At 48.5% G+C, this 13339-nt stretch overlaps 1 protein-coding gene across 3 annotated transcripts; it reads right to left on the reverse strand.

Moving 5' to 3' along the window:
* Window positions 1-2525: 2525 nt before the first annotated feature.
* ptmaa (prothymosin alpha a) lies at window positions 2526-12840 on the reverse strand. 3 transcript variants are annotated; one of them, XM_078410091.1, is made up of 5 exons: window positions 12619-12840; window positions 8187-8255; window positions 5700-5805; window positions 4906-4970; window positions 2526-3113 (listed from the first exon to the last, which is right to left on the reverse strand). In XM_078410091.1, exons 1-5 carry the CDS (start codon window positions 12685-12687, stop codon window positions 3072-3074), a joined length of 351 nt encoding a protein of 116 aa, XP_078266217.1. In that variant the 5' UTR covers window positions 12688-12840; the 3' UTR covers window positions 2526-3071. The 3 variants fall into 3 exon arrangements, with proteins under 3 accessions (XP_078266217.1, XP_078266216.1, XP_078266214.1); XM_078410090.1 differs by having other exon boundaries at window positions 8187-8258; window positions 12619-12838; XM_078410088.1 differs by lacking the exon at window positions 12619-12840 and adding an exon at window positions 11728-11802.
* Window positions 12841-13339: the final 499 nt, after the last annotated feature.

A 13339-nucleotide genomic window follows, 5' to 3' on the forward strand; every position in this document is an offset into this window, starting at 1 on the left:
CATAGAAAGGTATTGCACAGGAACTGTGCCAAACATGGTGCCAAAATAAATTAATCTGCCCTATCTGCATGTGTTATTGCTTATTTTTATTGCTCTTATTGTTGGTCTGTGGGTAATCTTTCATTTCACTGCGCATTTATGTGTATGTGACAAATAAAATTGACTATTCACCCTTCATTTCCATGTAAAAGCCTTTAAATTGCAACAATCATAACCTGCCTCCACCACCATCCTTGGCAGCGTGTTCCAGGCACCCTTGACTCTGTGTATAAAAACCGTCCCGCACATCTTTGCCATTTTCATCCCGGGGGAAAATGTTGTGACTGCGTACCCATCTGTGCCTCTCGTAATTTAATGCACTTCCATCAGATCTCAGGCTGATTAGTAGATTCACCTGTACAGAAACCTTTCCTTATCAACTCTGCCTGACTTTTAGCACAGTGCGACTCAGCGGTGCACTGGTGGAGCCACTGCCTCACAGCACCAGATATCCAGGTTCAATCCTGACCTCGGCTGCTATCTGTGTATGTGTGGCATTTGTGTACGTTCTCCCTGTGACCGCGTGGGTTTCCTCCGGGCGCTCCGGTTTCCTCCCACATCCCAAAGACGTGCGGGTTTGTAGGTTTAATTGTCCCTCTGTAAATTGCCCCCTAGTGTGTGTAGGGAGTGGATGCAAAAGTGGGGCAGCATAGAACTAGTGTGAACTGGTCGGCGCGGGCTCGGTGGGCCGAAAAGCCTGTTTCCGCGCTGTATCTCTAAACTAACCTAGTGTGTGTATGGGGCAAACCCTGGTTGGCACGGACTCGGTGGGCCGAAGGGCCTGTTTCCGTGTTGTCTCTCTAAACTAACCTAGTGTGTGTATGGGGCAAACGCTGGTCGGCACGGACTCGGTGGGTCGAAGGGCCCGTTTCCGCGCTGTATTTCTAAACTAATCTAGTGTGTGTATGGGGCAAACCCTGGTTGGCACGGACTCGGTGGGCTGAAGGGCCTGTTTCCGTGTTGTCCCTCTAAACTAACCTAGTGTGTGTATGGGGCAAATGCTGGTCGGCACGGACTCGGTGGGTCGAAGGCCCCGTTTCCGCGCTGTATTTCTAAACTAATCTAGTGTGTGTATGGGGCAAACCCTGGTTGGCACGGACTCGGTGGGCCGAAGGGCCTGTTTCCGTGTTGTCTCTTTAAACTAATCTAGTGTGTGTATGGGGAAAACGCTGGTCGGCACGGACTCGGTGGGCCGAAGGGCCTGTTTCCGCGCTGTATCTCTAAACTAATGTACAGGGGGATTGCTGGCCGGCGCGGACAAGGTGGGCCGAAAGGCCCGTTTCCACGCTGTATCTCAGAAGTCTAAACAGACGCCAGGAAAACTCCATGTGGAATATCGGACCTTTGACGTTTGTGACTGTAGTCTGAAGAAGGGCCTCGACCCGAAACGTCACACATCCTTTTTCTCCAGAGGTGCTGCTTGACCCGCTGTGTCACTCCAGTGTAGTCAAAAGTAGTAGTCTCTCCGCTGACTGGATAGCATGGCAACAGAAGCTCTTCACTGTACCTCGGTACACGTGACAATAAACTAAACGAACGACAGATGCTCCTCGACGTACGATGCTTCAACTTACGATATTTTGACGATGGTGTAAAGCGATACACATTTTGATCTTTTCCCGGGTGAGCAACATGCAGTACGATACTCCCTCATGATGCCGTGATGTTGGGCAGGTTACGTGGCTGTGATGTTGGGTAGGTTAGGTGGCTGTGAATTTGCGCAAGTTAGGCGGCTATGATGTTGGTAGAGTAGGCTAGGCTATGATGTTAGACAGGTTAGGTGGCTACGATGTTGGGTAGGTTAGGTGGCTATGATGTTGGTAGATTAGGCTAGGCTATGATGTTAGACAGGTTAGGTGGCTACGATGTTGGGTAGGTTAGGTGGCTATGATGTTGGTAGATTAGGCTAGGCTATGATGTTAGACAGGTTAGGTGGCTACGATGTTGGGTAGGTTAGGTGGCTACGATGTTGGTAGATTAGGCTAGGCTATGATGTTGGACAGGTTAGGCTATGATGTTCGGTAGGTTAGGTGGCCATGATGTTTGGTAGGTTAGGTGGCCATGGATGTTTGGGAGGTTAGGCTAGGCTATGATGTTGGGTAGGTTAAGCCAGGATGTGATGTTCAGTAGGTTAGGTGGCTATGATGTTGGGGAGGTTAGGTGTATTAAATGCATTTTTGACTTAACGATATTTTCAATTTACGATGGGTTTAATCGGAATGTAACCCCATCGTAAGTCGAGGAGCATCTGTAGTTTCTGATTTACGTACACCATTTTATTTGAGCTTCGATGCCTGCGTTTTGTTAACGTTTCATCTGAGAACAACTCCGCTAGCCGCAATGAAAGAGGCTGAGGTGCTTCAGCAGAATGTAGAGAGTTCACTCGCATTCATCTCACGAGTGCGAGAGGCGTGCTTTATTTTAAAGTGTTATACAAGTTGGTTTTTTTAAAACTCCAGCAGACAATTCATCAGAAAAAACTCAGCAAAATAAAATTCCGGTTTATTAGAGACATCAAACTGTTTCACACATACAACAGGCCGCAATGGACAGTATTTTGGACAAAAAGAAAAAAGAAGATCTTTGGCCTTTCCATCTCATACAAACCAAGTACTTATTGTACAGCTAAAGTACATACACAATTATCGGAATGGTCAAATTAAGGGTGTGTTTTTATTTTTTATTATTTTTTTTGTTTACAGGTTACCTTAATGATAATGTGGTGAAGACATGGTCAAGCCACCAGTTTTACAGTCAGTTTTACACAAGAACTTCAAAGCCCCAGTTTGGTCACCAGAGGTCATTGCTAAAATTTGCCGCCCTCTAACCATATGTACAAAAATATAAAATGTAAATAAAAATACAAACAAATTCTCCTTTAGGATTTTAAGAAGTAGGGCAATGAAGTCTTAGTAACTTTAATTTTTAAAAATCCTGCCGTTGACTTACACTGGTGGTCACCTGTAGTTAGAGGCAAATGGCCAAGCTTCTCCATCAGAAGAGATAGGGGGGAATGAGGAACGATATACAGCCTACTCAACATCTGTCTTCCGCTTCTTCTTTACAACATCAGCCTAGCGGTGATTTGAAAAAAAAACCAACATTAAAGAATGATTGGTACTTCTAATCACAACATCACCATTATAAAAGTGGCTATTGAAGAAAAATAAATAAACTTCAGCAGTTAATTAAACATTCCAACTGAATACAGACGCTCCCCGACTAAAGATGCTTCGACTTACGACATTTCGACTCTACAATGGTACAAACGTTGAGCAATGGTGTGTTAATTGCATTTCGACACAAGATATCTTCGGTTTACGATGGGCTTATCTGAGCGTAACCCCACGGTACGTTGAGGGGCACCTGTACATTCTAACTGAGCATCTAACACAAACGGTGAAAGGCTTGGAGAGAGCGGATGTGGAGAGGACATTTCTACTGGTGGGAGAGTCTAGGACCAGAGGCCACAGCCTCAGAAGTAAAGGATGTATCTTGACAGAGGAGATGAGGAGGAATTTCTTTAGGCAGAGGGTGGCGAATCAGTGGAACTCATTGCCACAGACGGCTGTGGAGGCCAAGTCAATGGATATTTTTTTTAGAGGCGGAGATTGACATATTCTTCATTCGTACGGGTGTCAGGGGTTACGGGGAAAAGGCAGGAGAATGGGGTTAGGAGGGAGAGATAGATCAGCCATGATTGAATGGCGGAGTAGACTTGATGGGCCGAATGGCCCCATTGTGAACAACCCCATCGAAGGGATCAAAACTCAAAAAGGCAGCCAGCATCATCAGAGACCCACACCACCCTGGCCATACTCTCACTGACCCACACCACCCTGGCCACACTCTCACTGACCCACACCACCCTGGCCACACTCTCACTGACCCACACCACCCTGGCCACACTCTCACTGACCCACACCACCCTGGCCACACTCTCACTGACCCACACCACCCTGGCCACACTCTCACTGACCCACACCACCCTGGCCACACTCTCAGCTCGCTGCTACCATGGGGAAGAAGGTACAGGAGCCTGAAAACCGTGACCTCCAGGTTCAAGAACAGCTTCTTCCCAGCAACCATCAGGCTCTTGAACACTGCACAACACTGACCTCAGCAACTGCGATCCTCTGTGCAACATTTTAGTTGCACTCGGGATTGTGTTTTTTGTATTAGTATTAGTTATTATTTATTTTTTAATTATATATTATCTGTGTGCATTGCATTCACATGTATATTAAGATGGTGCAGTGGGATTTCATTGTTTGATTATCAGTACATGCGACAATCATACACAGTTGACTCCTAACTGAAAATAAAAGTTCTATTATCTTCCCCTTTCTTCCACTAACTGCGAAAGCAGTTTGCTGTACAGAAATGTTTTCTTTGTGTTTACACTTGGCAAACGCCTCTCAGTTCTGAGGTCTTTTACAGATATCCAAAGCACCAAATTCATTTCCTACTCTGGCCTCTGTTAGAAACACAATGGTGCAGCGGGTAGAGCTGCTGCCTCACAGCGCCGGAGACCCGGGTTCCATCCCGACTACGGGCGCTGTCTGTACGGAGTTTGTACGTTCTCCCTGTGACCTGCGTGGGTTTTCTCCGGGTGCTCCGGTTTCCTCCCACGCTCCAAAGTCGTGCAGGTTTGTAGGTAAATTGGCTTGGTAACATTGTAAATTGTCCCGCGTGTGTGCAGGATAGTGTTAGTGTGCGGGGATCGCCGGTCGGCAGGGAGTTAGTGGGCCGAAGGGCCTGTTTCTACACTGTATCTATAAACTAAACAAATGAGAAAAAGATAAAAGAGGCCATTCGTGCGACCGTGACTAACTGCAACTTGTGTGCAGAATGACAACTACCCACCTCTGTTTCTTCAGACACTCGTTTCTCTGCCGCTCCCTCGCATTCATCTTCATCACCTTCCTCATCTAGGAGAAAGTACACACAATGTCAACAATGCATAGACTGAACATAGACTAAACTCAGTGGGTCAGGCAGCATCTGTGGAGAACATGGATAGGTGACGTTTCACAGAGTGCTGGAGTAACTCAGCGGGTCAGGCAGCATCTGTGGAGAACATGGATAGGTGACGTTTCACAGAGTGCTGGAGTAACTCAGCGGGTCAGGCAGCACCTCTGGAGAGAAGGAATGGGTGACGTCTCGGGTTGAGACCCTTCTTCGGATCTAAGGGAACCCAGGTCGGCGGTGAGAACTCAAACACACTTGCTGTTACACGAGTATTTTGTGAAACGAGGTCACTAAACTGGAAATAGACTTTTAAATAAAGCATTCTCAAGAAATAAAAGCATCTTTTGAAAGAAAACACACTCCAGACTCGAAACAACTCAAATCAAACATTCAAAAATAAACCCCATTCCACATGACCATTAGCTCAAGAGTGTTGGATCTTTTTATTATTTACCAAAATTATCTGAAGATTGGATGTTGATCTATGCTGAAAAATTGACGTATTAACATGAATATTATTACATTTAATGGTCAAATTAGCATCAATATATCTATTGTACGAATATTAATATGCACATGAGTATGTTAACATTAATGTCTATTAACATGTTAATGTTGATATGTCCATTAGAAGATATTCATATCAACAATGTATTAATCTACAATAACATTAACGGGTATAAAGTTACCTTCTTCATCCTCTTCCTCTTCATCATCATCACCAACATCTTCACTTTCATCCTCTACATCGTCTGCTTTCTCCTCCACGTCCGGCTCCCCATTCTCCTCATTCTCCTGAACACAATAAAGAGGCAGTGAGCCACTCTAGAGGGCACAGCCTGGCGGTAGAGAGGCGCACAGACGGGCGGCACAGCGGTAGACTTGCTGCCTCACAGCGAATGTAGACAGACCCAGGTTCCATCCCGACTACGGGCGCTGTCTGTACGGAGTTCGTACGTTCTCCCCGTGACCTGCGTGGGTTTTCTCCGAGATCTTCGGTTTCCTCCCACACTCCAAAGTGGCTTGGTATAAATGTAAAAATTATCCCTAATGGGTGTACGATAGTGTTATTGTGCGGGGATCGCTGGGCGACGCGGACCCGGTGGGCCGGAAAGGCCTGTTTCCGCGCTGTATCTCTACACTAAACTAACTCCCATTCCCATTCTCTTTAGTCAGAGGGTGGTGAATCTGTGGGATTTCTTTAGCCAGAGGGTGGTGAATCTGTGGGATTCTTTGCCACAGAAGGCTGTGGAAGCCAAGTCAATGGATATATTTAAGGCAGAGATAGATAGATCGCATCTTCATCAATATGGGTGTCAGGGGTTATGGGGTGAAGACAGGAGAATGGGGTTAGGAGGGAGAGATAGATCAGCCATGATTGAATGGCGGAGAAGACTCGGTGGGCCGAATGGCCTAATTCTGCTCCTATAACTCAAGATCTTCTGATAAACCCATCTGTCCTGGGCCTCCTCCATTGCCAGGAGGCCACACGGCCAGACACACACACACAAACACGAGAAACAACACCTCGTATTCCACTTTGAGAGCACCCACACCCCTCACGACACCCCCCCCCCCCCCGTCCCCTTCCACCCACCTCCCTCCCTCCAGCTTTACATTTCACTCCTCTTCTCTCTGCATCCGATACCCTATCTGGCTTATTTTCACGTCCAGCCTTTGTCACTTACTCCAGTTCGTACCAGACCTGGGAGCAGATGGGGAAAAAGATCTGGAGACCTGGGACCAGACCAAAGATACTAGAGGAGCAAGATAGACCACTCGACCCTAAAAACCGTAGTACGTCAAGACGCCATTTTAGTAGGCAGAAACTTGCAGAAACATTTAAAAATCGGCAAATTGACGGATGAGATACATTCTGCATTTTAATGGTATCATCACACATACTGTTCCCCCAAAACACTGATTACACTGCGAGAGGCATAGCGAACGGCGGGTTTTGCCTACTAAAATGGTGGACGTTACGCTCCATTGCGTACTACACTTCAGTATAGGCGATGTCAACGGAGTGGTCCACATTGTTCCTCTAGTATCTTTGGACCAGACCACGGTCAGAGCAGCCAGCTACGACTTGTATGCTAAATAGGTACAGCCTGGTATGTTCATCTCCTTGTTTGTACAACTACTTCAATAAACAACTAATTAAACTGGAAAAAAAACGACTGGAAGATCTGTTCTGTGGGATTGGCACAAGTTCATTTCGACTCCCTGTACAGTAATGGCAACTAGAAAAGACTTTATTGGAAAAGTTAGAAACTTGCCATTACAGTGGGGCCGGGATAAAGTCTGGCAAGTGATAGGTGGATACAGATGAGGGAGGTAATTGGCAGATGGGTGGAGTACATGACAGCAAGGGCTGGAGGTGACAAAGAGACAGATACAGAGAGAAGAGGAGGAGAGTAAATGTAAAGCCCAGGGGAGGAGTTCTGACCCACTGATTACTCCAGCACTTTGTGTCTTTTTTTGTATTAAACCAACATCTGCAGTTCCTTGTTTTTCTCTCAGTTTAAAGTCGTTTAGAGGTTAGATAAGAGATGCAGCAAGGAAGCAGGCCCTTCGGCCCAACGGGTCCATATCGGCCAAGATGCCCCATCTCAGCTAGTCCCATCTGCCCACGTGTGGCCCATATCTAAATCTTTGCTGTCCATGCAGCTGCCCAAGTGCCTTTTAAATGTCGTTACGTCACCATAGGGAGTGGAGATGCAGCATGGAAACCGGCCCATCGAATCCACGCCGACTACCCGTTCACACTAGTTCCATGTTATCCCACTTGCTCATCCACTCCCTGCGCATTGGGGGGCAATTAACCTACGAACCTGCACATCTTCAAGAGGTGGTAGAAAGCCGGAGTACCTGGGGAAGAACGTGCAAACTCCGCACAGACAGCACACCATGCCAGGATTGAACCCGAGTCTCAGGCGCTGTCAGGCAGCAACTCTACCCGCTGCGCCACCGTGCCACACTCACACAGCAAATGCCAAGCGCGGCTGATAAAGTGAATTTCCCATTAAATGCACAGAGGGAGGGTGCACGAAGAGCTTTCGCACCAGAGTTGGTCCGCCTGCAGTTTATTTCTAATTCTGAAGGGTGGTGGATTTTGCAATATTTGCACATGTGTAAAAACGCCAGCCACCGTGTAACCCCGCTCAGCCACTCACCGCGTCGCCGTTTGCCGCAGCGTCTCCTTTGCCTTTCTCCGGCTCCACCCCGGCCACTTTCTTCAGATCCTGCTGATATTGAACAAGAATAGCAGGGGTGAAAAAACTGCAAAGCCAGGCCCCAGGCGGTGAGAGGAACACACACACACACACACACATAAACACACATAAATACACACACACACACATAAATACACACACACACACACATAAATACACACACACACAAACACACAAATAAACACACACAAAAACACACACATAAACACACACACACGCACATAAACACACACACACACACATAACCACACACACACGCACACATAAACACACACACACATAAATACACACACACACACACACATAAATAAACACACACACTCTGCTAATACAGCCTATAAACTGCACACACCCACCTCTCCCTCTTTCTCTCTCACTCCCCCTCCCTCTCTCCTCTCATCCCCTCTCTTTCTATCTCGTCCCTCTCTCTGCCCCTCCCCCTCTCTGCCCCTCCCCTCTCTGCCCCTCCCCTCTCTGCCCCTCCCCTCTCTGCCCCTCCCCTCTCTGCCCCTCCCCTCTCTGCCCCTCCCCCTCTCTGCCCCTCCCCTCTCTGCCCCTCCCCCTCTCGCCCTCCCTCTCCCATCTCCCTCCCACTCCTTCTCCCCCCCCTCTCTCTCTCCCTCCCTCCCTCACAAACAGCCTTCCATCTCCCCCATCCCCTCGGGGCCACACACACACACATTTGCAACGTCCACTTTGCAACCTTTCACGGAGCGTAAAACAAAAACTACATTGCAACGCTCCGACCGAACAAAGGAACGACCACCCACCCAATAAAAGTATGCATTGGATAAAAAGTGCATGCATGATTCCCCCCTCCTCCTCCCTCCCTCTCCCCCTCCCTCCCCTCCCTCTCTCTCTCCCTCCCCCCCCCTTCCCTCCCTCCCCCTCCTTCCCTCCCTCCCTCCCTCCCTCTCCCCCTCCCCCTCCTTCCCTCCCTCCCTCCTCCCCCTGAAAGCCAACTTTAAACATGAATCCCTCCTTGGTTGCGATGTCTAAATATCCCATCGCCTTTCACTGCGCCTAATCGATTCTCGCCCAGTTTTAATGCATAGTTCCCCTAATCTGTATCTGCCTAACTCTTTATCTCACTCTCACTGTGCCTGACCGCTTCTTTCACCATCTGACAGCCTCCCTTTCCCCTCCAGAAAAAAACAAAAAGATCAAACGTGGGATTAAAGTGGATCAATCGTGCCCCCCCCGTTGTCAGAAGGCGGCATCTCTAATCGGCTCCATTTCCCAACAAAAAAAATCACAGGATCGGAAGGAATATTACAGGCAAACAGGCAAAGGTCGCTCGCCCCTTTTAAAAAAACAAAACTGGTCGGCCAGCTAGAAATTACAGAAAACGCGAGAGAAACCGGTCGCAGGAGGACGGGAGTCAAAGTCCAGACGAAAGAATGCAAACAACAAAAATAACACATCTCCAATCCACTAAACTCGCCAACTAAACCCTCGCAGCTAAACCCTCTCAGTCAACCCGGCTTGGCTGAATCAACCTTCCCAGGAGAGTGCTTTTAAAACAATATATATATACACATACACACACATATATATATACACACACATACACACACATACACACACACACACACACACACATATATATATATATATATATATATATATACACACACACACATACACACACACACACACACATGCGAAAAATAAAACTCAAGAGAAACATGAAAAGTCAACAAATGTCATCTGTTCTTTTTTAACGTAAACGCATGGAGTTAGTATTGAAGACCAGGCTTGGCTTTATAGAAAGAAAATAGGTACAGGAAAATAGGTCAATGTGATCATGGCTGATCATCTACAATCAGTACCCCGTTCCTGCCCTCTCCCCTGATTTCCCTTTAGCCCCAAGAGTTAAATCTAACGCTCTCTTGAAAACATCCAGTGAATTGGCCTCCACTGCCTTCTGTCACAAAATCCACTCCCCCCCCCCCCCCTCCCCTCCCCCTCGTTCTCCACTAAATCGACTCCCTCTCTCCCCTGCTGCAAGTTGCTGTTTACAGACACATTAGGGCACAACAAAATGTGTGGGAAGGAACTACAGATGCTGGTTTACACCGAACACACACACACACACAGACATACACAGACACACACAGACACAGACATACACACACAGAGACACACACACACACACAGACAGACACGCACACACAGAGACACACACACACACAGACACGCACACACACACAGAGACACACACACACACAGACACGCACACGCACACACACAGAGACACACACACACACACACACACACAGACACGCACACACACAGACACACATACACACACACACACACACAGACACGCATACACACAGAGACACACACAACCCGGAGTAACTCAGACCCATTCCCTTTTCTCCAGAGACGCTGCCTGAGTTACTCCAGCTCTTCGATCCAATCCCAACGATGCCCAAGAACAGATGAATGACACAACAATGCTGGGGTATCTGAGAGCGACGAGCGGCATCTCGGGTGCGAAGCAACATCTGCAGTTCCTTCCTCCACATCAATGCCCGGACTGCAACCTCGCCGGACAACACCTTCTCCCCAGAGATGCTGCCTGCCTGTCCCGTTCAGTTACTCCAGCATGTTGTGCCCGGACTACACCTGGACTCATTCAGAGGCGGCGGTGGCAGAGAAAGTAGATAGATTTCAGTGAGATAGATCTACAGGGTGAAACGGGCAGCGTGGAAACAAACGCCTCGCCGCACACTACCCGACCCCATGATCTATGGTAGTCCCAATGGGGATACACACACACACACACACACACACGCAGAAAACACACGCACACACACACACAAACGCACAGACATACACGCACACACACACACAAACGCAGACATACACGCACATACACACACATACAAACGCATACACTCACACGCAGAAAACACACGCATATACACAGACACACACATACAAACGCACAAGACACGCGCAGAAAACACACACACACGCATACACAAACGCACAGACACACACGCATATACACACACAGACACACACACACATACGTATACACACACAAATGCATGCGCGCACACACACACACGCACATACACACACACACACGGACACACGCACAACAGACCCGGCATCAGACCCGGAGATATATTCCTCTCTGCTCGGAAAGCCCAAAGAAAAAGGCGCGATCGCCTTTTGTAGAATGATTTATTAACAGACCCACCGAGCGACAGAGAGCGGGGCTCTGACCGAGCAACGCAAAGCAACGATTCAAGATTAGCCTCCAAACCAAAGTCAGCCAGGCTCCCCGTCAAAAGCAGCCTCGGGGAAACTTGACTTTGGTGACTCAACATCCACACTGACACCCCCTCCCCCTCCCCCCCCCCCCCCTTCCCGCTCTGACTCCCCCATCCCGAGTCAAAAAACACAACTTTCTGTGCAACAGCTTTCGAAAAAAAATGACTTAAAGGGCATCTTCGCCCCCCACCTTAAAATGCACAACCTTCCTTTGAAACCACACACCAACTTTCACAAATATCTGACACATCGGGCAGGTCGCGACTCTGACTTCTTTTCTCCCGTTTAAAAAAAAAATCTTCAATATAACATTTTTTGGGGAAGTGATAATTGACATGGCTTCACAAACAGGCAGCGTGTTCACAAAAGAACATTCCTTGCACAATGCATCAACATGCGGTTTGGTACATTTTGCAAACAGGGATAACTATCTACATATATACACACTGTATTGCACTGTACTATATTAACACTGTTACAGCTATCTATATACACACACACACACACACAATACAGGAAAGAACTGCGAGTGCCGGTTTAAAATGCTGGAGTAACTCAGCGGGTTACAGCGTATGTGTGTATATATAAATAGCGGTTACAGTGTTAGTGTCCATAACATGTGTACAAAAATGCATATATACACACACATATACCCATATACACATTCATAAATATATACACACTCAAATATATACACATATACACACGCACATATACACACATATATACACACGCACATATACACAAATATATACACACACTTCAGTCTGAAGGGTCTCGACCCGAAACGTCACCCATTCCTTCTCTCCTGAGATGCTGCCTGACCTGCTGAGTTACTCCAGCATTTTTGAATAAATACCTTCGATTTGTACCGGCATCTGCAGTTATTGTCTTATATACAAACACATATGTACACACACATGGACCCCGTCTGAAGGGTCTCGACCCGAAACGTCACCCATTCCTTCTCTGCAGAGACGCTGTCTGTCCCGTTGAGTTACTCCAGCTTTTTGTGTACCTTCCACACATATTTTGTGCAAACAATGCGCGAGCGCGCACACACACACACACAGATAGTTACCTTCGGGGGCCGCTCCGCAGTTTTATCCAGAGTTTTATCCAGAGTTTTATCCACTTTGGTGCTTGACATGATGCGGCTTGCTTGCGTAGAGAGGTTGTTGGCAGAGTGGGCAAGTGCAATGCCAATGCAATGGAGAGCAGCTCTGTGAGTGTGAATGAGTGTCACTGTGTGACTGAGTGTGTGAGTAGTGTCTCTGCTGCAAACAATGCAACAATGAAGCCAGCGCTGCAGCCCCCGCGTCAATGCGTAATCACGTCACCGCCCCCCCTCGGGCCCCGCCCCTCCCCAGGCCCCAGCCCCCTCTAATTGGTCACCCGGGCCCCAGCCCCTCCCCCTCCCCTCCCAGCCCCCCTCTGATTGGCCAGCACAAATCTCCTCCCAGGCCCCGCCCCTCCCCCCTCCCCGGGCCCAGCCCCTCCCCCTCCCCTCCCAGCTCCCTCTGATTGGTCACCCGAGCCCCGCCCCTCCCCCTCCCCGGGCACTGCCCCCTCCCTCCACAGACAGCCTCTCCCCGGGCCCCGCCCTTACCCCTCCCAGCCCCGCCCCTCCCCTCCCAGCCCCCTCTGATTGGCCAGCACAAATCCTCACCAGGCCACGCCCACCCCCCTCCCCGGGCCCCGCCCCCTCCCCTCCGCAGACAGTCCCTCACCGGGTCCCGCTCTCCCGGGCCCCGCCCCTCCCCTCTCAGCCCCCTCTGATTGGCCAGCACAAATCTCCACCC

Source organism: Rhinoraja longicauda, chromosome 13 (genome assembly GCF_053455715.1).
Source record: "Rhinoraja longicauda isolate Sanriku21f chromosome 13, sRhiLon1.1, whole genome shotgun sequence".
In the NCBI taxonomy this organism is placed as follows: Eukaryota; Metazoa; Chordata; class Chondrichthyes; order Rajiformes; family Arhynchobatidae; genus Rhinoraja; species Rhinoraja longicauda.

Bases quoted from the DNA above. Each gene is read 5' to 3' on its own strand.
- ptmaa (XM_078410090.1), bottom strand. From the start codon at position 12,687: ATGTCAAGCACCAAAGTGGATAAAACTCTGGATAAAACTCTGGATAAA. The intron at 8,259-12,618 runs GTAACTATCTGT...GTTCAATATCAG, and splicing joins CTGCGGAGCGGCCCCCGAAG to CAGGATCTGAAGAAAGTGGC. The intron at 4,971-5,699 runs GTAACTTTATAC...ACTTTCTCCTAG, and splicing joins AGAGGAAGAGGATGAAGAAG to ATGAGGAAGGTGATGAAGAT.